The sequence below is a fragment of the Peromyscus leucopus genome, chromosome 4 (genome assembly GCF_004664715.2).
Source record: "Peromyscus leucopus breed LL Stock chromosome 4, UCI_PerLeu_2.1, whole genome shotgun sequence".
Lineage (NCBI taxonomy): Eukaryota > Metazoa > Chordata > Mammalia > Rodentia > Cricetidae > Peromyscus > Peromyscus leucopus.
The window spans coordinates 27,206,048-27,230,356 of record NC_051066.1 but is presented as its reverse complement, the minus strand read 5'-3'; the positions used below and the strand labels follow the sequence as shown (position 1 = coordinate 27,230,356).

General features: G+C 36.6%; 1 protein-coding gene across 2 annotated transcripts in view; it reads right to left on the bottom strand.

The window, feature by feature from the left end:
• Nucleotides 1–1,115: 1,115 nt before the first annotated feature.
• The window catches only part of Epc2 (enhancer of polycomb homolog 2), a 120,414-nt gene continuing 97,220 nt past the window's right edge, over nt 1,116–24,309 (bottom strand). Inside the window, exons 6-14 of one of the 2 annotated variants that reach the window (XM_028879447.2) lie at nt 23,467–23,599; nt 21,303–21,497; nt 18,178–18,267; nt 16,957–17,102; nt 16,505–16,848; nt 6,754–6,890; nt 4,528–4,687; nt 3,399–3,732; nt 1,116–2,376 (exon numbers count right to left, since the gene is read on the bottom strand). In XM_028879447.2, the coding sequence (XP_028735280.1) occupies nt 2,304–2,376; nt 3,399–3,732; nt 4,528–4,687; nt 6,754–6,890; nt 16,505–16,848; nt 16,957–17,102; nt 18,178–18,267; nt 21,303–21,497; nt 23,467–23,599 (1,612 nt within the window). In that variant the 3' untranslated portion in view covers nt 1,116–2,303. The remainder of the gene's footprint in view (nt 2,377–3,398; nt 3,733–4,527; nt 4,688–6,753; nt 6,891–16,504; nt 16,849–16,956; nt 17,103–18,177; nt 18,268–21,302; nt 21,498–23,466; nt 23,600–24,309) is intronic. The other variant, XM_028879522.2, reaches the window with a different exon arrangement.

Here is a 24,309-nt window from a genome sequence, read left to right as displayed (position 1 = left end):
TCAGAAATGCTCCAAGAAGTGGCGGACATGGCAGCATGCTGAGCAGACACACAAGCCACCCCTTAATTTAACAGTACCTCTTCCTTTCAGGCCTGTTTGGGGAACCATGCACACGAGTAAATGAAATGCCATTTACGAAGCAGGTACAACCACCAAAGGAAGGGAGACTTGGATTTTCTATTTTACTTCAAAGGAACAAATCAAGTGGCCATTAATTAGTTTTTGTAAGTTCTGGACTTGCTACCACCTCCAAAAGCTGTACAAATAGAGTTCTCTTGTTTTACTTATTTATAACATGGACACACACACACACACACAAACACACACACACGTATATTTATATATATCACATAAGGCAAATTAACTTCATGCTTTACTTCAGCAAAATGGGGGAAAAGCTTTCTCTGAAATTGGCACTGAAGTTTCAAATTCTTAATAGCAAGAAGATACATCCAACTGTAAGCAGAATGAACAGTCATATACATATCAATCAAAATTATTTCCTTTATATCATCAGCAGTGAACCCCAGAGGTAGTATGGCAGAAACGAGCATGGATCCTATCAGGTCACAACCAACAAAGTAATTCAATTCATTTTTTTCCCTGTGGTTTTGACCATAAATTTCTTTACATTTAGGATCTGAATAAAAACCACTCTCAGCAGAAATCCTGGTCCATTAATTTAACTGACAATAAGTTTACAACTTTCAGGACTGCAGATATAAAAAAGGTATAAAATTATGTTCAGTTTGAAATGGTTTTAATTGTATTCATTAAAAATATTTACATTTCCCAGGACTTCCAAAACCCCCTTGCAATATAATTCTACACTATATTCTATTTATTTATAAAATGAGGCTCATTTATGAGATTTCAATGACTGCTATACTGCAAATTACTTACATTCTGTAAAATATTTTAAGAACTTTTCATAGCAAAGGTAGTTTATATTGGATTCCCTGGAACCCAATAGTGCCCACAGATGAGCCTCTTCAAACTCTTCACTTAATACTTGGAAAGCACTTCAAGATGACAAACACTACCACGTGCTAGTCTGTCCTTCGCTCTCACTTACACTGTGTGCACATTGTGAAATAAACACATATGCAGCATGGCCGTGTTTTGATATGTATTTTTTATTTCCCTGCAGTTTTCACTTATCAAGAACAAGTAACAGGGAAAGTTGTCTGAACTAGTGCATAAACAAACATTCTGAAACACCACTACACGTATCTAATTTACAAGAACCGTATAAAAAAGTCACTAAAACACTACACTATGAAGGTGTCCAACACTTACAGTCAGACTTTTTCCAACCCGTTACTTGCCTTGTAGCCACAGGAAAACTCCAAAATTGAAAAGACAATCTTGCCACAACCCTCCCCCCTCCCAAAACCTGGGATGGCTCGATATATAGACTTCCAATAATTATTGCAATGATATAATGCAATACATACCTGGTAAATATCTTTTATGTGGTGTGTTTACAGTTTTAAAGCCAGTTAAAATATGCAGTCTTCAGATAAAATGTAATCCATGAAAAATTTTCTATCTGCACAGTTTAAATGTGCTAGATGCATAATTTTCCTAGTCCACTTTTTCTGTGTAATTATTTTTATAAACTGGTATTATAAATAGAAATATACATTCAAAATATATGGAAAAGTGAGTTACTACATTAAATTTGCATGTATCGATCCATCCCTTTCCCCTGCACAGTAATAGAAAATACTATTTTGCCTTGAAGTTGTATTTGACAGTGAAATGCCACTAAAGTATTTACCAAAAAGTCCATCTAGTCAAATTGTGAAACAAAATGAACCAAGTGAAAACTTTACAGTTCCTTTAGAAAAAAATTACAAGAATTTCATTTCCTAGCTATGAATCTTTAACTTTTTAGACACAAAGTTGGATTTATTTTTTTTTTACAAGATACAAAATGTAAACATGGCAAAATAAATAGTTAAAACAAGTGATGCAGGATCCCATTTCATGCTCATGATCCCATTAAAGAATTATTTTTAAAATCCATTCAGTTGCAAATTCAAGTGCAAAAGCATGATGATGAATATCTACTATTCAAGTAACAGAAATAATATTGATGATACAAAGAAACTATTTTACAAGGTAGTGATTTTCCCAATTTTACAAAATATACATCATATATCGATTTAATATCCGATATCCTGTAGTCCATTTGGGTCCACTGTTCTGCTCTGTGGTCCACAGAGTGGTGCCTTTGTACTCCGCTGGAACATGAAGGACGCACACCATCCACACAGGGCAAAGCCACATGCTTTAGGTTATGTCACTTCCATAGCTACTGTGGTCTCTGCTATTCCATTCAAACCCAGTCTCTCAGGTTCGTGGTTCTCTCTATAGTGAGATAAGAGCAGAATAAGCATTAGCACTCATGAGAATATACTGAGTATGGACAGGTCACATGGTTAAGTAACTATAACTAGACATAACCCCACAAAAACCTCAATTTTTATCACTTCCAGGCAGGAATAAAGATTTTTTTTCTTTAGCCCAGAAATTCTACTAATTTTTAATACTAGTGATAAATTAAGGAATACGTAACATGATTAGATTAATCCAAGCTTCTTTTTAAAAGCTTACAGTCAAAACTTATTAAGCCATACAAATAAATTTATTTTCTGTTTTACTCTTCTCTCTGCACTAGTGTCATTGAAAGGAACATAGAAACTTGCCCTGCAAAACATTATTTAGTTTTAGAAAGCTCTTACAATTTTTCCACATACACATACTATCAAAATAAAATTGTTTTAAAAAATATAAAGTAAAGGGTCATAGAGTATGATATCAACTTAAGCTCTGGTATAAACTTATGACAGCTCCAACCTAGACTATTAATCTATAGAAATATGATTAGATAGGGGTAGAGAGATGGCTCAGCAGTTAAGAGCACTTGTTGCTCCTGTAGAGGACCTAGGTTTGATTCCTAGCACAGAAACAATGTCTTGCATCCATCTGTAACTCCAATCCCAGGGAATCTGATGCCTTCCACTGGTATCCACAGGTACCAGGCATGCACATGGTGCATACACATGCATGCAGATCAAACATTCATACATATAAAATAATAAATCTAAAAAGATTAAAAAAATAAAATTAAAAAAATATGGGAGTGACTGAAGCTTCTGAAGTATCAGTCAGTTTAACATTCTCTTGTCTTTCAACAACTCTGGTTGGTATTTAAGGATGCTACTAGTGTATGTAGACACAGAGCTTTCTTTGTGTTAAGCAAATCCTCACGCTTTTTTGAAAAATCAAGTCTGTCAACAGACACTGCTGGAACAGTGACAAGCCAAAGGCCCTTCTCTTCCTTCCGGACAGTTGGTGCAAAGCCCGAGACTGGTCCCTGCACCACACACCTGGCCATGCTGCTGATGGCGCTGCTGGGAGTAACCTTTGGCACTCTGTCCATACTGGCAGCAACTGTGGCAAGTTTTAAGGCTGTTGGCGATGGTGCTGAAGTCCGTGTATTGATATGCACATTGACAGGAGAAACAACACTGACGTTATTGAGGTGCACTGCATTGGTCAGGCAGGAATTGTTCATGGGAAGCGGCTGAGGACTGCTTGTGCACAATGCTGGGATCAAGTGGTTTGTAGTAGTGTGGCCAACTGTCCTTACAAGCTGTACAGCTGAAATCCCTGCGCTGGATGATAAAGCCATATTGGTGGAATATAATGTTTTAGACGGTCCTGCAAAAGAGGGGGGAAACCATTCAATTAGTGTCATGGGACAATAAAAAAATCTCTAAAAATTAGGAATTTAGTAATAAAAGTAAATGTACTCATATTCTAGTTTAATAAATTCTAAGTTAACTTTCCATATCAGTCATATAAAGAAGCTTCACAAAGCATTCTGCTTCCTCTTTACGAGTCTCCTCTGGAAATAAATAAATAGGACAGATGAAAATGATAGCTGGATTGCCCTAGAGATTTAGAGGCATACAAGGTTCAGCAAGCGCAGACTGAAGAAAGAAAAGAAGAATGGTGATCCTGAGGACAAGTAAATGAAACGAGAGAATTCTGAGTGTGAGAGCTGCAAGGGGACAGAGTAGCATGTCTCTGGAGTGCAGGTAGGTAGCAGCAGACAGGCCTTCACAGCCACAATGTATCACAAGAGGAGGAGTCTGGGGAAGTACGCCTATGAAAACGGTATATTTACATGGGAAGGCAACCCGACCTCGAGCTTTTTAACTGACTGTGCTGCTTTGTATTTCACTTCATAATCAATTCATAGATGAATCAGTGTGGGTAGCCGATAAGGAGCTCAGTGGATTTCCTTACCCGTGGGTGAAATCAGGATGGATGGAGGTAACTACAGAGAACACAGTGTGAGAATCTGGGAAGCACTCAGCTATTCATCCACGCCCGTCTGAGGCACTCTGAAGAGTATTTGTATACGTTTCTCTGTGCACATGACAGACTCAAACCCACCTTCCTAAGTGGCAACTTCAAGTTACTAAGGAGTATGTGAAACCCCAGTTGTACCTGAAGGCTGGACGACACCATTCATGTTGTTGTGGCCAGGGTTCTGTTCCTTGGATACCTCGCTGCGACTTGGAACAGGAGCACTGACCACTGCAGAAGCAGCGAAGTGGGCGCTGGCTGAGTCAAGTGTTTTAGACATACAGTCAGAGGTGCTTGAGCCCTATAAAAGGGGTAGGAGCACAGTTTAGTTTTCCACGTTTCTTTGTCTGTCTGCCCGTCTGTCCGTCCATCCTTCCATCCATCTAGCTATATCCATCTAATCTCCATCTGTCCGTCCACCCCGCCCCCCCTCGTGGTAGGGACAACAGGGATACCAGTACATGTGGTGGTTAGAGGACAACTGTCAGGAATTGGTCTGTCCTTCCACCATGTCAGTCCCAGGGATCCAACTCAGGCTATCAGACTTGGCAGCAAGTGCCTTTACCCGCCATCTTGCCAGCACTCTATATTCCCAGTTTTGTTAGATGTGATGAATGAGCACATTAAGGAATGTGTGGAACCCAAAAGGACAGTGCCTTTCTAATTGTGAATAGCCAGAAGTACTTAGATGAGAGATATATGACTTTAGATTATTATTTTTTTTGCTTTATGAAGCATGAAAATTACCAAAAACTAACAAGCAATTATTTCTGAGAAAGAACTACTAAACTGAAAAACCCATGCTCTATTAATTTTTCTAGGTAATAATGAACAATTTAAAAACTTCTTGATGAGCAGACACCATAAATTAAAAAAAAAAAAATCACAGACATGATTAATAGCCACTCCTATCACAATGTAAAAACCTAGACTGATCCAATTTTGAAGCAGACTGCTAACAGTTCAGGTTAGTTACCCTAAGAGACTTACAAGCAGCAAAGCAAACCACAGTGGCCACTCTTCCATGATTCTGTGTAAAACTGGCGGCTACTAACACTGATAGCTGTAGGTTCTAAGTCAAGCCCAGATCGACTGGGACTACCAGAGGTGTGTGTATAAGCAACCAGGATCACCAAGATTTTCATGGTGTGGACTCATATTTTTAGGTAAAAGGACTGACCCTTTGAGAATGAACTAACCACAGTTGGAAGATCCTGGTTTGAGAACTCAAAGAGTGTGGCCAAACTGAGTAACTCTTAATTACTGAGATTTGTGATTTTTGAAATTATGGAACAACAAAACTGAAGACCTACAATGTGAAGTTCATTCTCTGGTGATTCAATTTTGAGATTATTTCTTTTTGTTTTGCTTTTAATGGCTTGAAACAACAAACTATGCATTCTTGCATAGTTTGGGAGGTCACAGCCACAGAGTCTTACATGGCTCACTCATATCAAGTGTTTGCTGTGTTGGTTTCCTGCAACCTTAAGTAGTATTCTCACTTGCATCACTCGTGTCTGTATTTATGGGTGTCTATGGACTTCCTTTATGCATTTCTTTTTCCCTTCAGGGAAATGTGGTTCAGAGAGGCAAGGGAGGCTGTGCAGCTTAGATTTACTGCACAATTCAATAGAATTCCTTCTCCTCGTGAGCTACACTGACACAGTACTTAAGCACAAACTTGAGGAAGAGGTTAGAAAAGCCATATTCTTTTTTTTTTTTTTTTTTAGATTTATTTATTTATTATGTATACAGAAGAGGGTGCCAGATCTCATTACAGATGGTTGTGAGCCACCATGTGGTTGCTGGGAATTGAACTCAGGACCTCTGGAAGAGCAGCCAGTGCTCTAAACCTCTGAGCCATCTCTCCAGCCCCCATATTCTTTTTTTTTAAACTATCTCTTTTCTTTTTTTAATTTATTGATTTATTTATTTTGTATACAGTGTGCCTGTGTGTCAGAAGAGGGTACCAGATCTCACTATTGATGGTTGTGAGCCACCATGTGGTTGCTGGGAATTGAACTCAGGACCTCTGGAAGAGCAGCCAGTGCTCTAAACCTCTGAGCCATCTCTCCAGCCCTAGAAAAGTCATATTCTTAAAAAAGAAAATGGTGATGAGGGTGAGGAGTGAGTTTCAAAACTACATAATTATTTTATAAAGTCTCAACAATCCTTCCAAAAACTAGTTATTTCTCTCTTAAATCTAAAATACCACATGTGGCTCTCAAAGTAACCAGAGACTATTCTGTAAATTAGCCATTCAAAAACAGGTGATTTGACTAAGGAAACCGGGGTTATTTTCAGACTCCAGAGCACAGGTGTAAAGTCATCTGTAGCAAACAGGAGAAGAGAGAAGCAGGAGGTCACCTGTGCTTTTGGATGTGTCTGCTGCGAGGAATGCTGGGATTGCTGTTTCTGTTGAAGCTGGGCAAGTTGCTGCCTTTGCATTTGAACTAGCTGCTGCTGATGTGTCTGGAACTGCTCTTCTGTGATGCCCCCTGTTACTGAGAAAGAATGAATAAGCGATTATTAAAGTATTTCTAAAGACATAAGCAGAGTACAATGCAAACCAGTTAAGTCAAAAAGCAAACACAACCACAATATATATCTGCAGAGTAGAATCACAGTGGCAAGTCTTTCAGTGTGGTGTATGTTCGCACCTATCTCCTTCGTCCCTATGCCGTTTTTAACTGTATAACAGGACTCTGGCATGAGAAATTTACCATTTACTCAGACTGAAGCTTGTCTTTGATTTTTTTTTGATATTTACTTGTATATTTAGTATGTAAATGTGTATACCACAATGCATGGATGGAGGTCAGAGGACAACTTGTAGTAGTGGGCTCTCTCCATCCACCAAGTGAATCATGAGTACTGAACTCAGGTCTTCAGGCTTGGTGGAAAGTGCCTTTCATTACCCACTGAGCATTCGTGCTGGCCTCAGTTTCAGTGTCTTTAAGATCCTCTTAGTTCTCTACATTAGAGTTCCCGTGGAGGAACAGTAGTAATAATAACAACAATAAACACTTGTATTTACTAATGTAAACATTAATAATGACCAAGTTATGGCTTTAATAAGAGAGGGCCACCTGCAAGACAAAATGACTTCTCCCAGTTTTCATGATACTTAAGTGAAAATACTTTCCTTTTTGATTCTAAATTGGAGTAGAAAACAAAGACATTCAGCAACCACAAGCCCCAGTACATTCAACATCTAAAATACATTCTATCAACTAAGAGCTGGAAACGAGACATTTTCAGAAAACTAGAGTGGACCTGCAGATGCAACCACCAGTGCTCTGACCAGCATGTGAAGTTCTGAGTTTCAAGAAAAAGCAAGACACCCATTTTCTTAAGCTGACAGAAGGATCAGCTCAAAAAAGTTACAAGATAAAATTTTTCTCAAAGAACTGTAAACAAAATTTCATGAACTGATATTTAAGTGGGCTGCTGACAGGCCCACTTAGCGAACACAAGGATCTTCATAGAAATTAGTGCACATTTAGAATACAAGTGTCCAGCCACGCCAGAAGACATGCATACTCTTAAAAGTAAGTCTCACTCTTTTTTTCTTTTTGCGGTGCTAGGGGCCCATACCTCAGCTAAGCAGATTCTACCACAGAGCTACATCTCCAGCCCCACTCTACTTAAAAAAAAAAAAAAAAAAAAAAAAAAAAAAAAAAAAAAAAAAAAAAAAAAGCTTTCTTTTCTCCTACTTTACTCAATCAGTAATAATTTACTATCTGTTCCCACACAGAATGGCACCCTACAAATTTCAGTGACTAAAGGGAAAATACATTAGAAAAAGGGCTATTAATGTAAAGTCCTACAGTGTGTCTGGGAAGAACCAAAATGTCAGTCAATGTTCACATTATGTACTGAGTGATCTAATCAATACGACCTATAATCAAGGTTACTTTACCCCCAAAGTTTCTGTTTAGTAAGACTATCAAATGAGAACATCTTGATAGTGCTGTAGACACATAGCCAAATTGTGCCTAGAAAAACTCTTACCTTTTTTTAAAAAAAATATATAAAAAGGGAATTATGTCTAGAGATGGACAAAGCTTTAAACATACTTTCATTTCTCTTATATAGCATCATAATTTCTAGTGAGCTATGAGAGAAAATAAATATTTTATTTCTAGAAGATTCCAAACCCTGGTGTATTTATTATACTGCTCACTTTAGAATTTTTACCTATATTTTTGAAGTACATAATAAAAATTTTACTGAATTACAAACAAAAACAAATATTCTTCTTTGCACATGTTAAACTCATTTCAAGTTCTATTTTTAAGTGAAAAAAATAATTCTAAAGTTATATTCTTCAAAATCAAATGAAAACATGAAGTATTCATGAATTTCCAGCTGTTTGAAAACTTTGGGGAAAAAGATGTGAAAAATAGCTTACTAGGCAGGAGGAAAAACTGTAAATCTAAATAATTTAGCAAGTCTTACATGTCTTCTAATGCTGGGCCATTTGGAATTGAGAGCTATCTCAGACCAATGATTAGAGCTGAGCTTTATGTTGTAGAAAAGGGAGACTCATGAAGGTTAGCTTATGGATAAAATATAAAACATCACACTTTTCATTGTATTTAAAAACAGGAATGTAAGCCTCTTTTCTTCTCTTTCCAAAGTCTTGTGAGGTGGTTGGTAAAATGGTTCTAATTTAGAATAAAACACACGTGACTGACAGCTAATAGAAATGCTCCAAACCCCAGAACCTTTTCACTGTATTCTAAGAGCTTAGACATTCAAAGATTTCTTAATCTGGGCACTTTGAATTCCAGAGATTCTGATTCTGGGTGTTTAACCACTCAACTTCACATAAATATTCCAAAATACAAACACTTGGAAATCCACAACACTTTGGTCTCCTTAAGTATTTCAGATACAGGACAGTACACTGTTAGTAAACCGACTAATTTGTCATTTGAATTGAATAAATTATTTTTAGCATGGAGTGTGGTGGTACCTGGCTGTGGTCCCGCTAAAGCAGCAAGATTAGCTAAGGTTGCACAGGGACAATTATTCTTGAGTTAGTCCATGGCTAACAAAGAATTGCCAACTAAGTGTTCTGCACACTTTAATGAGCAAGTTGTCTTTTGTGCATATATTTAATAGGGGTACTATAAACTCTCATCCCTGATCCCACTTCTAGTTAAGAATCACTGGTAAAACAACAACGAACAAAACCAAATCCAAAACCTAAAATAAAACAAAACCCAATTCTACAATATAGACAGGCTTTTAAATTACACCCTCTCTGCTTTATTCCAAGATTAGTTTGCTATTTCCATTCCTGACATTCAGTTCTTTACTAAGGTGTTTTGTGTTGCAAACAAACTGATGTTCTTTATCCAGAATTTTCTAGAGTACTGTTCAGCATCACTTCAATTCCTTACATGAAAATAACAAATAGTAATCAAGATAGAAAGCTGGAATAATGATCCTCTCCTCCCTTCAAGGCAGGGCTTCACACGACCCAGGCTGGCCCAGAACTCACTACACAGTGGCGTATGATCCAGAACCCGTGATCTCCTGCTTCTATCTCTCAAGTGCTGGAATTATAACCATGTGTCCACGTCCAGCACAAACACCCTAATTCCTCTGTTACCAGAGAGTGGTGGCGAAGGAAAGGTGGTAAGAGATAACGCGGTTTTTCATGCTACAGACACAATAGTGAGCTGACTCTCAGGGCTCACTTATTGGTGGGAAAAGAATAAAACTTAGATTAAAAACACTTCCTAAATGGATTATTTTTCCTTCCATGATTTGTTAGATTATTTGCACGAGATTTATTTATTTATTTTTTTTACGCCGAGTCATCTAGTGGCACACATTAAAATGCATCAGAAAGGTCACAGCTAAGAGTTAGTGAACAGATCCACCTGGGATGAAACGCAGGGAAGGAGCTCCACTTTGGTCAGGCGGTAGTGGCAAAGGCAGAAGTCAGGATGAACCAGAGAACAAGCTCTCTTCTTCTTGCAGCCAAACGAACTCTTCTATCTGACACACTGGCAGCTTAAGAGGAAATTTAGTTCACTCACCAAAGTTCTATCAGGTCACAATGACCACAAACCTGTCTGTCCTGAAAGGAGACAATATTTGACTGACTGCTTTAGATGGACGAGAAACATTTTTTTTTCTTAAGTAAATGCTTTATAAATCTTCCTGGCTAACATTCTCCGAGAGACTGGTATATCTCCTAAAGAATTTCTCCCTTTCTGTACTCAAGACTGTATAGACTGGCACCTTGGCATCTCTGGCTGCGTGTGCATTGTTGCCAGTGTTTTCTAAAAGCACCCTTTCTATACAAAAACCTCAGTACCCCTCTTGTATTAGCTGGCTTTGATTCTTCAGATGAATCCATAAACCCTTTACAGACACTAGCCACCATTCTTTTCTGCAGGGAGCTTCCTATACGGTGCTTTGCTTAGGCTAACCTCTTTGCACTTTTCTCTCCTGGCTTCTGGATAGTGATCCATGGAAAAAAATACTCTGGATACTTCATAGAGTTTATAGTAACATAACTACAAAGTCCTAAGATTGGATCCACAGAGGTATTCTTGTGGTTATATGAAATATATATATCCAAGTATTTCTTAACTTTGTATTGCTATTCACTGATAAAGTAGAGAGAAAAATAAAACAGAAACATGTTCTAGATACTCCATGATGATACAAATGATCATTCTACCACAGAATATTGACCCCCCCCCTTTTTTTTGACTTGTGCCCACCTTTGCTTTTTAACTTTTAACAGTGTTTCTTAAACTGGGCCAAGATGATGTATTCTTTGAGAAGGCGTGATTGTTCAAATACTGTCCTAGAATGCATTTTCAGTTTAATGGAGAGCACCTAATGTGGTGATGAGATTATGTTATCTTGTATTTTCTACCTGGTAGGTCTTTGTTATGAATTATAGCAAATGGTTTAAAGCAATGCTGATCGCACCGGGATTTCATTTTAAAGGACAGATCTGGGTCTGAACTGGGGGCAGGCAGATAAAGAGGGTCTGTCTTAAATCTTCCATGTCCTCATAAATGACTGGAGGTACTTCAGAGAAGAGCTAGGGGAATTGGAATTACTGTACAAGCCTACAAATGTTCTACAAACACAACTTCTAGATTCAGGAAAATAACTGTAATGGTTGGAAGGGTCAGGAAACGAACAAATGGATACAAGGATAATGAAAACAGACTTCCAATGCCCAAGCATAGTAGGGAACATTAAAACAGTGTTAATTCATATAAATGTCATACTACAATATTTTAATACCTTAGGACTGAACTTTTTTCTTATCTTTAGAGGCAACCATAATCTCCCCCAAACACCTTATGAGTATTTATGTTAGTTGTTAAAGCAATTTCACTTGCTAACACTTTATGCTTGCAAGCATTCCATGGCAATGTAAGAATAGAAAAAGAAACTGAGTACACGAAAACTCAAGAATTCCTCCTGGAACACTGGCAAACTGTGAACGACTATAAGGTATCTGGAGGTGCTCAAAAAGACTGTTGTTTGTTATCTATCAAAACATGCAAGAAAAGAAAACTATATCATGTTAACTTGACTGTGTATCACTGAAACCTATGTTAAATGTAAATCTGCCCCTTCAAGTTTGAAAGTAAAGCTGTTTTACATATTTAACATTTTCTTGAACTTAATACTAAAGAAAAAAAAATCTAAAAAAACTGACAGTACCTGTTTCAAATGACTATAAATTAGTATCCTCTACTTGCATATGGAATGTAATATTGCCATGTGCTATAAGCTTCTTGAAGATAATTGTTTTCTTCCTCACTTTTTGATTGTTAGACAACATAATGTTTTGTATATAAAACAGAATGTAAATAATTTCATATGAAATAATTTTTTTGCTTATCCACTTGTTATGTTCAATACATCTTGTCTTTCCTTTTTCAATCCTGTTGAGTTTTTAAATTAAGAAAGATTATTTTAGCTGGGTGGTGGTGGTGCATACCTTTAATCCCAGCATTCGGGAGGCAGAGGCAGGAGAATCCCTGAGTTTGAGGCCAGCCTGGTCTACAGACAAGGAGGAGGAGGAGGAGAAGGATGGGACAGGAGGAGGAGGAGGAAGATCTTTATGTAGTAATTAATAATGTGTCACTTAATTTAAAATAAGTTTCCTGTTTTGGTTTAATACTTAGGGCACACATTTAAATTTTCCTTGAAGCATACCAAAGTAATAAATATAAGATAGGTATGATGGGATACACATGTAATTCTAGCACTCCAGAGGTTGAGGCAGGAAGACCATTAAGTTTGAGGCTATAACGGGCTACACAGAGACCTTGTCTCTGAATAATCAATACATTAAATAAGTCATATTTCTGCTTAAACACTTCATTTATTGGGATTTCCCAGCTGGAAAAGGAAACTCAGCACTAATAATTTAATTCAGAAATATTCTCAAACAGGTAAAAATATGTGCCTATCTTATTGGTCTTGACAATGCACAGCTTTCAAGACCAAAGTTCACTAAAGCAAGTAAATGACAAACTCTAGTAATTTAATGGGATTCCCTATTAGTTATTCAGCTGTTGTTTACAAAATGACTTCTCACTAGTACCTGCATTCCCATGTCTGATCTCACCCCCACCCCCCGGTGGTGTAAGGAACCAAACCCAGGGTCTGCTAGGCAAGCTCCACCACTGAACAACACTGTCAGCCACCAAGCCCATTATTTTTAAAACAAAATTTTAAAAATTGAAAAGGCTCATGACCTCAAGGATGGAGAGGACCTCAGGAAGTCTTAGCAGGAAATAAATAAATTCTTTGCTTTCCTGACAAATAAATGCGAAGAGCTGATTTGAAAAGGTTGACGTGTAGTGCTGTGAAGATGCTAGTTAGCAAAGTGCTTCCTGTGCAACCACGGCAACTGAGTTCAGGGCCTCAGGTTAAAAGCAGGGGGAGCAGAAAGAAAGCACCCAGTCTCAGCGCCAGAGAGACAAGACAGGCAGTTCTCTGGAACTTACTGGCTAGCGAGCGTGGCTAATTGGTGAGCTTAGGCTCAGTAAAAGATCCCATCTCAAAAAATAACAGTGGAGAGCATCAGACTACTGACATTGAACTCTGGCCTCCATACAAACATACATATATCCTAATACACACACATACATACACCACATATAAACATATGCAGAATGACCTCCAACGTATCTGTTACTGCTTAAACACTAACATTTACTTTGTGTGTACAAGTTTGTGTTTGTATACAAGTGTATGTGCACATGTGCAGACGAACAACCGTGGTGTCATTATTCAGGAGCTGTCCATCCTGTTGTTGCTGTTGTTTTTTAAATATCTGATCCTAACTATTGGCTTGGAGTTTCACAAGTAGGCTCAGCTGGATATCAGAGAGCTCCAGAGATGTGCCAATCTCTACCTCCTTAGCTCTGGGATCACACTCATGTACTACCATGCTTGGCTGTGTGTGTGTGTGTGTGTGTGTGTGTGTACATTCTAGAGATCAAACTCAGGTCCTCATGCTTGGCTGTGTGTGTGTACATTCTAGAGATCAAACTCAGGTCCTCATGCTTGGCTGTGTGTGTGTGTGTGTGTGTGTGTGTGTGTGTGTGTACATTCTAGAGATCAAACTCAGGTCCTCATGCTTGCAAGGCAATTTTACTTTACTGACATTTCTCAAAATTTCTCAAGGGAGGAAGAAAGGGATGCTATTATGACACATGTATTTAAAACACATGAAAAATGGCAAGACATGCACACACACTTATGATGGTAATCTAAATGCTTTTTGGTGACAACACATGGATAATGTACCTCATAACGAGAAAACTGTTTCAGTTACATTAAGTTATAATTGTGGAGCAATATATATTCAGAATTGATATAGCAACAGAGGAAAAAATATATATGTTATAGAAAAGTGATGTCAAATCCAGAGTTCATCTGGGACATATAGTAGAATTCTGTAAATACTCAAATTGAGAATTCATTCAAATCATTTTTAACATGCTATACATTGGAAGAATTAAAAAGTCAATGTATAGTCAAACACCATTATAAACACCTATATATGATATGTTTCAAATTCCCTTTTTGAATGTTTGGTAAGAAATTTCTATTCAGATAATTTTGAACAATTTTGGGAGCTGGCTGGAGAAAGACTCAACCTAATATTGTTTAACTTCTTGTTATGACAGATTTCTAGACACTGCATGATCTCAATTTATACTACGTATTTTTATACATTTCAGATAAAAAGGCTCATTAAGCTTCACAACCTCACAAACTGAATATAAAGGGCCATCATTTTCTTAAAGTTCAGCTGGGAGAAAATGAACCAACATATTCAGAAAAATACAGGACAACTTCCACTCATTCAAAAAATTCTAATTTTCTACTGCAATGTTTAAATGGATGAATGTCTATATCAAGTTGGAAAACAGCTCAATACACACAAGATTGTGAACACCAGATTCCAAACTGAAGAACTGTAAAATCACTTTAAATAAGTCTAATATAACTGTAGACCTACTAATGCACATCCAAGACATAATTCAGATACGTATATGTTTGCTAGTAGCCAACAGCAGTTAGTGCAGAGACTCACAGCTGGTCAAGGGGTAAAGAACAGCTGACTGCTGAGTGCTCAGCTTTAAACCAAGCTTGCAAATCACCACATCCAATGTTCAGGGATACTGAGGGAAGGGGACAGAAAGAATTAAGAGATGAATAATAGGGAGGAAGGCTGAGAAATACGGTCTTATGCTTGCAACAAGGTCATGGCATTCAGGAAGTCATAATAGCTGTGGCTGATTGCATGGGGCATAAACAAGAATGAACCAGAAAATAAACATTCACAGAGAGGGGAGGGTCTCATGGGGCCCTACATCATCCACGGGAGCTAATGGCAATCTAGGGCTGCTGGAGGAGAGGAAGTCAGTTGTCTTCAGTGACATACTGGTGAGTCCAGGGGATAGGCTCACACCTTTGCCCACAGTAGGGGCCATGATTAAACCAAGTGATTCTCCCAAACAAAACAAAAGAACAAGAAACTGGGAGAGGGACTTGATGGGTGGAAGAGAGGCTTTGAAAAGGCTGAGAGGAAAACAAGAAAGAAGGGAGGAATGAATTTCACCAGAATATACTATTTATGTGCATAAAATTGTTAAAGAATAAGTTGTTTTAAAAACGAAATAAGACGTTTTGTAAGAAAGGGTACTTAACAGTATTAAATCACACATTTTCACTGGATACCATGCATAATTGCAGTGTATACATTATAAACATATTTCTAAACTATATATATATTTGTAAAGTTGTGATAAGATTACTTACAGAATAAAATAAATCAAAATTACATTTTAGAATGTCTGGATATTGAAATTATTTACAAATAATAAGTTATCAATTATTTACAAATCATAAAAATACTAAATTAATTTGAGCACAAACTCATATCCTGTAGGTGTGTGTGTGCATGTGTGGTGTGTGTGTGTGTGTGTGTGTGTGTGTGTGTGTGTGTGTGTGTGTGTGTGTATATTGAGACAGGGCCTCAAACTAGCTATGCAGTCAAGGATGACCTTGAACTCCTGATCTTCCTGCCTCTACCTTCCAAATTTTGAGATTATAATCACACGTCACCACATCTAGCACAGTATCTCTTAAAATGAAAAAAGATCTTTCTGATCTCAACTAAAAAGGTAAGCTATCAGACCAAAATCACTACTCAGTGAGCCTCCTTTCAAAAAAAAAAAATTCATTTTCCAGAAAGGTTTTCAATGAGACTCTCAAGGAGCAATGCTTACATTCCATCCAAGTTAATGAATAATTTTTTTTAAAAAAACGTAAGTTGAGAGCATTGTACAATGATTACTGGGAGGCAACTAATAAGCAGTAAGCTCACAGGGAACACTGTATTCGGCCCACACATTCGCCACACCAGACATTCACATGCCAAATTAGTAGGGGGTATGCTTCTTATGCTGAAAACTAAAAATACAATTTATTTCCCAAGTAGGAAAATAAGTCTCCAAAATTGATTATGAGTTGACTTATCACATAATGGACATGAAGGAGAAGAGTGGCGAGAGAGACTTGTGGCAGATCTTTTGATGCTTACCTGATATGCCGTTCTTGCTGGTGTTCAATAAAGCTACAGATGCTGCAGAAACTCTTTTACTGCTCACAGTCTGCCCTGGTTTTCTTGAGGTACATTCTTCATTATCAATGTCCTGTACATTTAGTAGCCTTGGCTGGAAACACTGTAGTCGACATGATCTGATATTGCTTAATATTTCAGAAAGGGACAGTCTATTTTCACAAGGTTTACTGGAAGCATTGGTCCGAGAGAAATTAGAAGAAAAGTCTATAGTTTGGGAAGAGCTTGAAGAACCATTCAGCATCTCAGGGTCTATCTGTTTCAGGACTGGGTCATGTTCTGTAGATATTCGGTCCATTATGACCCTGTAAAGCAGTAAGACAGACATGTGTATATTATATATAAAATACATAGCTGTTTCTCTATGGCTTGCCTTTCAGCTAGAAAATGAAAACAAGGTCAAAGTAGCTTACCTTCCACCTCTGCCAATTCGTCTCCGTGCAAATCCTATACACCTTCTTGGAACTGTAAGTGTGGTGAGACAATGCTTAGATCTCAACTTATCTAGGTCTGCCAACTCTGAATTTTCACACGTATGGTTAGCTTGGTCCAAACGAGGCTGCAAAGAGAGAGAGACAGGAAAAAAAATAACTCATAGAGTAATTATGAAAGGAAGAAAAGTTAAATAATGATAAAAAATAAAATGACTGAAGGTAGTATTAGGAGAACAATTAAAATTTAGATGAAAACCTAAGAAGAGTATGTTTTAATATTGATTTATACATGGGGAATAGGTGAAATTATTAACTAATTTTTTTCAGGGGGTATGCTAGAGACAACTGAAAGTTGAAGTGTATGCACGGGTTAAGCTTAAGCATTCTCTTTACTTTTAAGGACTGGAGAGCCTATTTCTTGGCCTTTCCATTCTGTGGATCACTCTGTTTTCTGTCTCACCGTCTGTCCCCCTCGACAGCAGTTTCACTGTCCTTTATCAGCCTAACTGAAAACAAATCCTCATTCATCCTACATCAAGTCTACCCTCAAAAAAGCTGTCTATGTGAGCATAGCATAATGCAATCACACGGTTCCTACAAACCATGTTAAAAGGGAAAAACCACCTTCACTACTCTATAGTTATTACACTTGATGGAAAACGTTAGCACTGGAAAGTCAAGGTTATTCTCTAACACTGCACCCAAAATGGGACATTAATAAAACAAAGAGATTTTTTAATGTGTCTGAAATGTATAGGTACAATTATCAGATAACACTGGCATGAAAGAAAGTTTAAAAATTATACTTACTGGGTATATATTCCATACACACACACACACACACACACACACACACACACACACACACACAAAATCAGTGAAAACCCAGAAGCTATCAAAAGTTCTGAAGCCAACTTAGACATGTGCAATTAATTTTCACAATTGTTAAAGCTATAATTAAAGCTCCAAATGAAATAATTTTTTAAAATAGTTGTCTTATTTCCAGGTAAAAGATTCTGACATCCTTTGAAAGAATTTGGCATCTTTCATCTACTTTTGTTGGTATTCACACACTACAGGAGGCATAAAATAAAAAATACTGATGCACTTCCCACTTTTAGACTCAGCCTAAGTTACCTTGACATGAATGATCTGTTAATTCCAGCTCACCAAAAATATCACAAAAAATAAAGTTCTTACAGCATAATACTGGCATCCTGCCCGCCTTCTGAAAGCACAGGGACCATCAGGATCATTTTCTTCTTCAGGTTCTGATGCTGGAGATGGTACCTGGATAAAACAGGTGTTCCATTTAGCAGTTACCAGGTTAACAGATCAATGTACATAAAGATCGAAAATGAAATCAGACCACAAACACATCTGCTACATCCAGCAGGTAGCTAATTTGCCCCAAACATTTAATAACTGTTACATAAATATTTTCTGTGGCTATAAATCTGTATTTTTAAGATTCATTCTTGCATCTAAGTACACATGGTATTTTCTTGTTTCTGAACATAAAGGCTAGATTTAAGAATTAGTATAGTTTTAATATATATCCCATTTATATAAAGTCATAAATTATGCAGTCACAAATACTTGATGACAGTTATGCTTCCCTATAGGTAGTTAGTTGTATTTTTATTTAGAAACTCCTCTTTTTTTGGGAAACTTCTTTCTGTAATAAAGCCAAATGCTAGGAAGAAAGGGGCATTGGCTTCCTGGAAACCAGAGCCACAGAAGCTGTGAGGGGCCATGTAGGTGCTGGAAGCAAACCTAGGTCCTCTTTAAGAGCACCTAGCCATCTCTCTAGCCCTTTAAATCCCTGCTTAAACCTAACAGGTCAGAAACAAAATCAGAAGACAGAAATTTGCTAACGTATATAAACAGATTGGTTGCTGAGAGTAAGTTTAAGATCACAACAGTAGAGCAAAAGCATAAAGACTTGAGTTGCTACATTAAAAAGGATTTTGCCAGGACCAGACGCTACCAGCCAAATATCCTTATATAATCTGAAGGGGAACCCTAGGATAGCACTGAGTTTTTAGAGCACATTTTATGTCATAAATGCAGGGTAAGTAATATTATGTAAAATATACTCTGATAATCAGAGAAACAATAAATATAAATGTCCACCCTAATTGTTAAACACCATAAATACCTTAGTACTTAAGTTTTAGTTGTCTTACAATTTTACTTTGCAGTACATCTTTTTCTCACAAATGCCTGCTTAATCATATTTACCTGGCATGGTTTTGAACCTCACAAATCCCTTATTCCATTTTAGAGAGGAAGTTTTTTTCCCTTCACATTAATTTCAAATTGGGTCACCTTGGGGAAAGGGCATTTGTTTGAGGTTCCACTATCCCTTCAATACCCCATGGAGGAAAAAGGTACAGAGAGGCGGGGTTAATTCTCCTTCCTGAGGTATCAACTCCCAAACTCAAAACTATAAAGAAATTTTAACAATTTGGTTCCTCTACAAGTATCTACCTCTTCTAAAACAGATAAGGAGGTGATACAGTGTCTGACAACCCTTTGCATGAAGCACTTCATTCCTTCCTAACTCTCCCTCCCTAGGGAAGGACTCCAGCATGCACAGAAAGGTAACAACATACAGCGATAACAGAAGAAGCAGACTATAATCAGAGCAGACATGGGGCTTCTTCCCAACTACAATGTTAGTCAGCCTGGATATAATACTCCCTTAAGGTTATGTATTCCTCTGTTCCTTTTCTATTGGACAACATGCTATCTTCCTGAAATCTACCCCTGGGGGGAATTTAGAAGAGCTATAGTTATAGTAATACCTACATTATATATTGACACCAAGGTATAGGAAAGCAGTTCTCAGTAATGTGAAAATACCAAAAAAAAAACAAAAACAAAAACAAAAAAAACCCAACAACAACAACAATAACAACAAAAAAACCAAACCAATGGAAGTTGAGTAAGACCTAGTAACAGGCTCCAGAGCACAGGCAAGACTTTCTAGGTTCTCACTAGTACTGACAGTAACCTACTCTGCAAGTTTTACATGCATTTATTTAATTGTATCATTTGCTGACTTAAGCTTTTAATAATTTCCCATTTGCCTACATCATCCCTTCCATCTTTTCCTATCTCTTCTGTTAGACTCCAGCAATGCCAAACTGGTACATTTTCCTCTCACAAGAGTCTCTATTTCCTCTACCTGAAAGAACTTGATAGGTCCACTATTTATTACATTTCTCATTTCTTCAGAATGGTCATCTGATGACTGCAAAGGGTTATCCCAGACTAACTGGATAATTTTTCTGACAAATGTAATGACTGATTTCATTAAGTGGTTCTCAAGAACATATAAAATAAAGCATATTTTGTGCACTTACTAATACATATGGATGCCAGAATATCATGTGGGGGAGAAAAAGCAAGTTGGTGACAGGGTAAAAAAGTAATACAGCCACAGGAGGTATATTTTATGACCTGGATTTTAAATGGCTGCAACAATAAAAGGCTTTACAAGCAGTCTTGCTTCTAAAGTTGTATTTTTGATGTTGGCTTTTAAAAGAACATTTATTTTAAGTAAATAAAACTATTAAACTATGACACATCTGATAGTAGATTCAAGCTGTTACTGTATTTTCTTGTGAATGCTTTATAGATCGTATAGAAAGAAGAAAAATAAGTTATTGTCAGACCAGGTGATTTTTTGAAAAATAATCTGATCCTTTAATATATAAAATAAAAATCTTGTTTTAAAAACAACACTGATGAAAATGACATTAAAAGAATTTTTTTATTCTAAATACTCTGCTATGAAACTGTTGAATAGCTGACAAAGAATTTTTCACAAGTTAAAAGTTTAATTAATTCTTCTAAGTCTTCTTTAAAATAAAAGAGCTATTACCTGACAAATAAATAAACTTTGCATTAACTATAAAAATCTATTATGTTGGTTGACTATGACAAAAAGTGAGCTGCTGGTAAACATTGTACTCATGTTTAAATGTCTTCAAACACTGTCATCTTGGACTCAGTAAAGCTATTTCTAAAAGGCCATTTTACAAACAGGGAGAAGCCAAAGATGCCTGTTTTTATGAAAGGGAACCTGAAACTATCTAACTGTCCCACAGAACACACCTCTACAGCTGACAGAAAATCACAGTAAGTCCTGTGAGTGACAATATGTGTGCAGACATGTACACTTATGAAATATGTAGAAATGTTTTATACCACTAAGTGAGCAGAGCAGAAGCAAGACTAAGATGCCAATTACGTTTCGGAATATAGGAAATCAAAGAGCAGGAGGACACGTGTTGAAAACAGTTTCAAACAAGCACCTGTGGAAATTCATCTTCATCTGAGCTCTGAAAGTCATATTGCTTAATGTCACTCTTATTGATCACAGGCAATGTCTCAGGAGTGGGCTGCGGAGGAGCTATCACAGCCTCTGCCACCTTAGGCTTCTTTGGGTACTTCTTCTTTTGACGAACCACATCAGAAGCCTCTTCTTTCAAAGACAAATGATGAGGGTGCTGTTTACGTGTCGGATTTTCCCCCAAAAGGAAGAAATGAAAATCATTTTAGAAGTCATGAAAAACTATGCTGGTCTTTGAAAAACATACACTTTTCTTTAGGAGTGAATTTTAATTATTTTTTTAAGTATGAAAACTTTATTATGGTCATAAACTGAAACATGATTTAGATTTACTTTCTGTAATTTATAATGAAAAATAATTATGGTGTTTAAGTTTGGTTTTTATGAATAGTTAAACTGTAATTTTTAGATTGTCGTATTATCATACCATTCAGTATTTTAAAGTATTTAAATTTAATTCTTAGCTAAATCCACTGTGCTGATGAACAAAATTCATTACTTTATTTTAAAACATAAATGAATTAGATCACAAACTTATTAATTTAGTTAGTTCTACACTTATTTCAAATTTTAAAAAATGTCTACATGTGGTATCTTTTGAGAAAAATAATATGAGCTAGACAAATACCTTCATTTTTTTGCAACATATAATTATTGCCTTGACTGAACAATAATCAAATGGTTCTCTAGTACCCCAGGGTTCTGTGGAGTCCATCTGGCAAAGGGGCTGACTGCAGGGTTGGGCCCCTCCTCCTTCCCACAAAGCAGAGACCTGTTTCTATTTTATATACTGGTTGGTATTGCTTTTGATAAAAGGAGAATTGCGACTTTAAAAAAGGTGCTGGAAATGACTGTTCTGAGCAAGAAAGTAAAAAAAAAAAATATTAAAAATGTAAAATTCATAAGGAAATTAGATAATGAATCATGTAGCCAAAATATTAAAATTACCTTAAAATGAGAAACAGTGCATACAACAGAAATGCTGTTTGAGGGACAGATCATCCTTAGTGAAATATAAGCTACTTGATAGAGATGGATAATTGGGTATAAACTATTAGATCAAAAGGAAAACTCCAAATTCTCAGCAATTTTCTGTTTTAAGGTGGGAAGAATGAAAATTACATATAGTAACTATGTGTGTAGGATAAGACAATAATGTGTTACACTGTATCTCTAAAAATAATAGTTAGACTATTTTTATTGACTTAGATAAGACCTAAAGTAAGATTCAATGTAATTCTATCAATCATTATAGGTTAAAATTTTATGTTCTAAAATTTTATGTAATGATACTCTTAGGAAAAGCTCTGACTGATACAAAGTGGATTGATTAAAAAGTAGTTTTCGCAGTGACATTTGTTGTGCTGATAACTTTTTTTTTTTTGGCTCTCTTTGAGATGTGATTCAAAGGGAATCGGGTGGGTGGGCTAGATGCCTGTGATTAATAAGAACCTGCTGGTTGAACTGACATGCATTGAATGAGGAGGAGTCATACTGCTCCACATTCTTCCTTGGTGTTTAAAAATGAACCCATGAAAAACAATGACATTTTTAAAGATGAATTTTCCACAAACACCCCAAGTCACTTATAAAATCTTGCTGCAGGCAAGCCTCTACTTACTGTTTAGATGCTTCAGGTCAATGCTTATTTAAATCTAAACTTCTTAAAATGAAAGGCTCTATGAAGTTTTACATACCCAAATTAAATAATACTTGAATACAGCAAATGAGCACTAAATAAAGTGTTCATCAAGGCTAGCTCTTTTACTGGGAATAAACCATGTTCCAGAATACAGAGGACTTTCTAAAGTCAATCAAGGTATGTAACTGGCAAATGCTGGTTCTGGCAATGACCCTGTTCTCTAGAGAAGCAGACAGCACATCAAAACAATGCATTTTGGGAGACATGAACTCAAACTGCAATGTGACACTTACTAGCTATGATCTAGAAGTCACAGAGGTAGAGTTCTTGAGGGGACTAATGGGTCAGCTGTATATAAATCAAAGCAGTAGCATGATAATAAAAACAAACAAACAAACAAACCCATGCTATTTACTGTCTTCCTTTGCCACCACATTATGTAATCAATATTACCACCCATGATTCTCTCCAAAGAATTATTTACCTTAGTTTTACATTCTTGAACTTTGTGGTGGTTTCCATTATGAAGAGTTGCTGGTGTGGCATATAACTCTTTTTCTGATCTATTAACTTTCACTTCATTAAGGATTTCACCCCCATAATCTCCCAGATGATATCTTGAAAAGATAATAAAGTATAAGAAAATAAAGCAGAGTTTAATGAAAGAAAAATATATTAAAAACTATGACATTTTAAGTAACTGAATGAGCAAAACAGAACTATCAATTTTGGGGGGTGGGAAGAGATGAGATAGAGCCTCAAGTGTGCAGGTGGCCTCAAACTTGCTTCAACTCCTGATCCTCCTGGGTCAACCTCAACTGCTAAAATTACAGGCATGTGCCACCAAGCCTAGCTTTAGGATAGCAGATTATTGTTAAAGAGAAAAGTTACAGAAACAAACAAGTTCATATTTGAGGTTCAGTTAAAAACACAACAAACAAGAAACTTGAGAAATGACTAAGGCATATAATGCATGACTTATGTATTAAAAATACCTAATGTATTTTATTAAGCACTGGGACTATTGCTTAGAATGTTTATTTCAGCATCACACAAAATTCCCTAAAACCTAATGGAACTTCAGTCAATTTAATTATGAAGGAGAATACTTCATAGATCCTAATTCTATTTAAGAATAGAAACAGGAAATTTCACCTTTCAACCATTCATTTCCTTTAAATATTGTTTAAGAAAAAGTAATACAGAGAAATGGGCAAGGTAATCCCTAGGTTTTGTTAAGAAAAGCACAATGACTCTGACAATATCTAAAAAGATCAATTCTCTATACCAAAATGCCCCCAAATGAAATATAAACCATACTAATCTA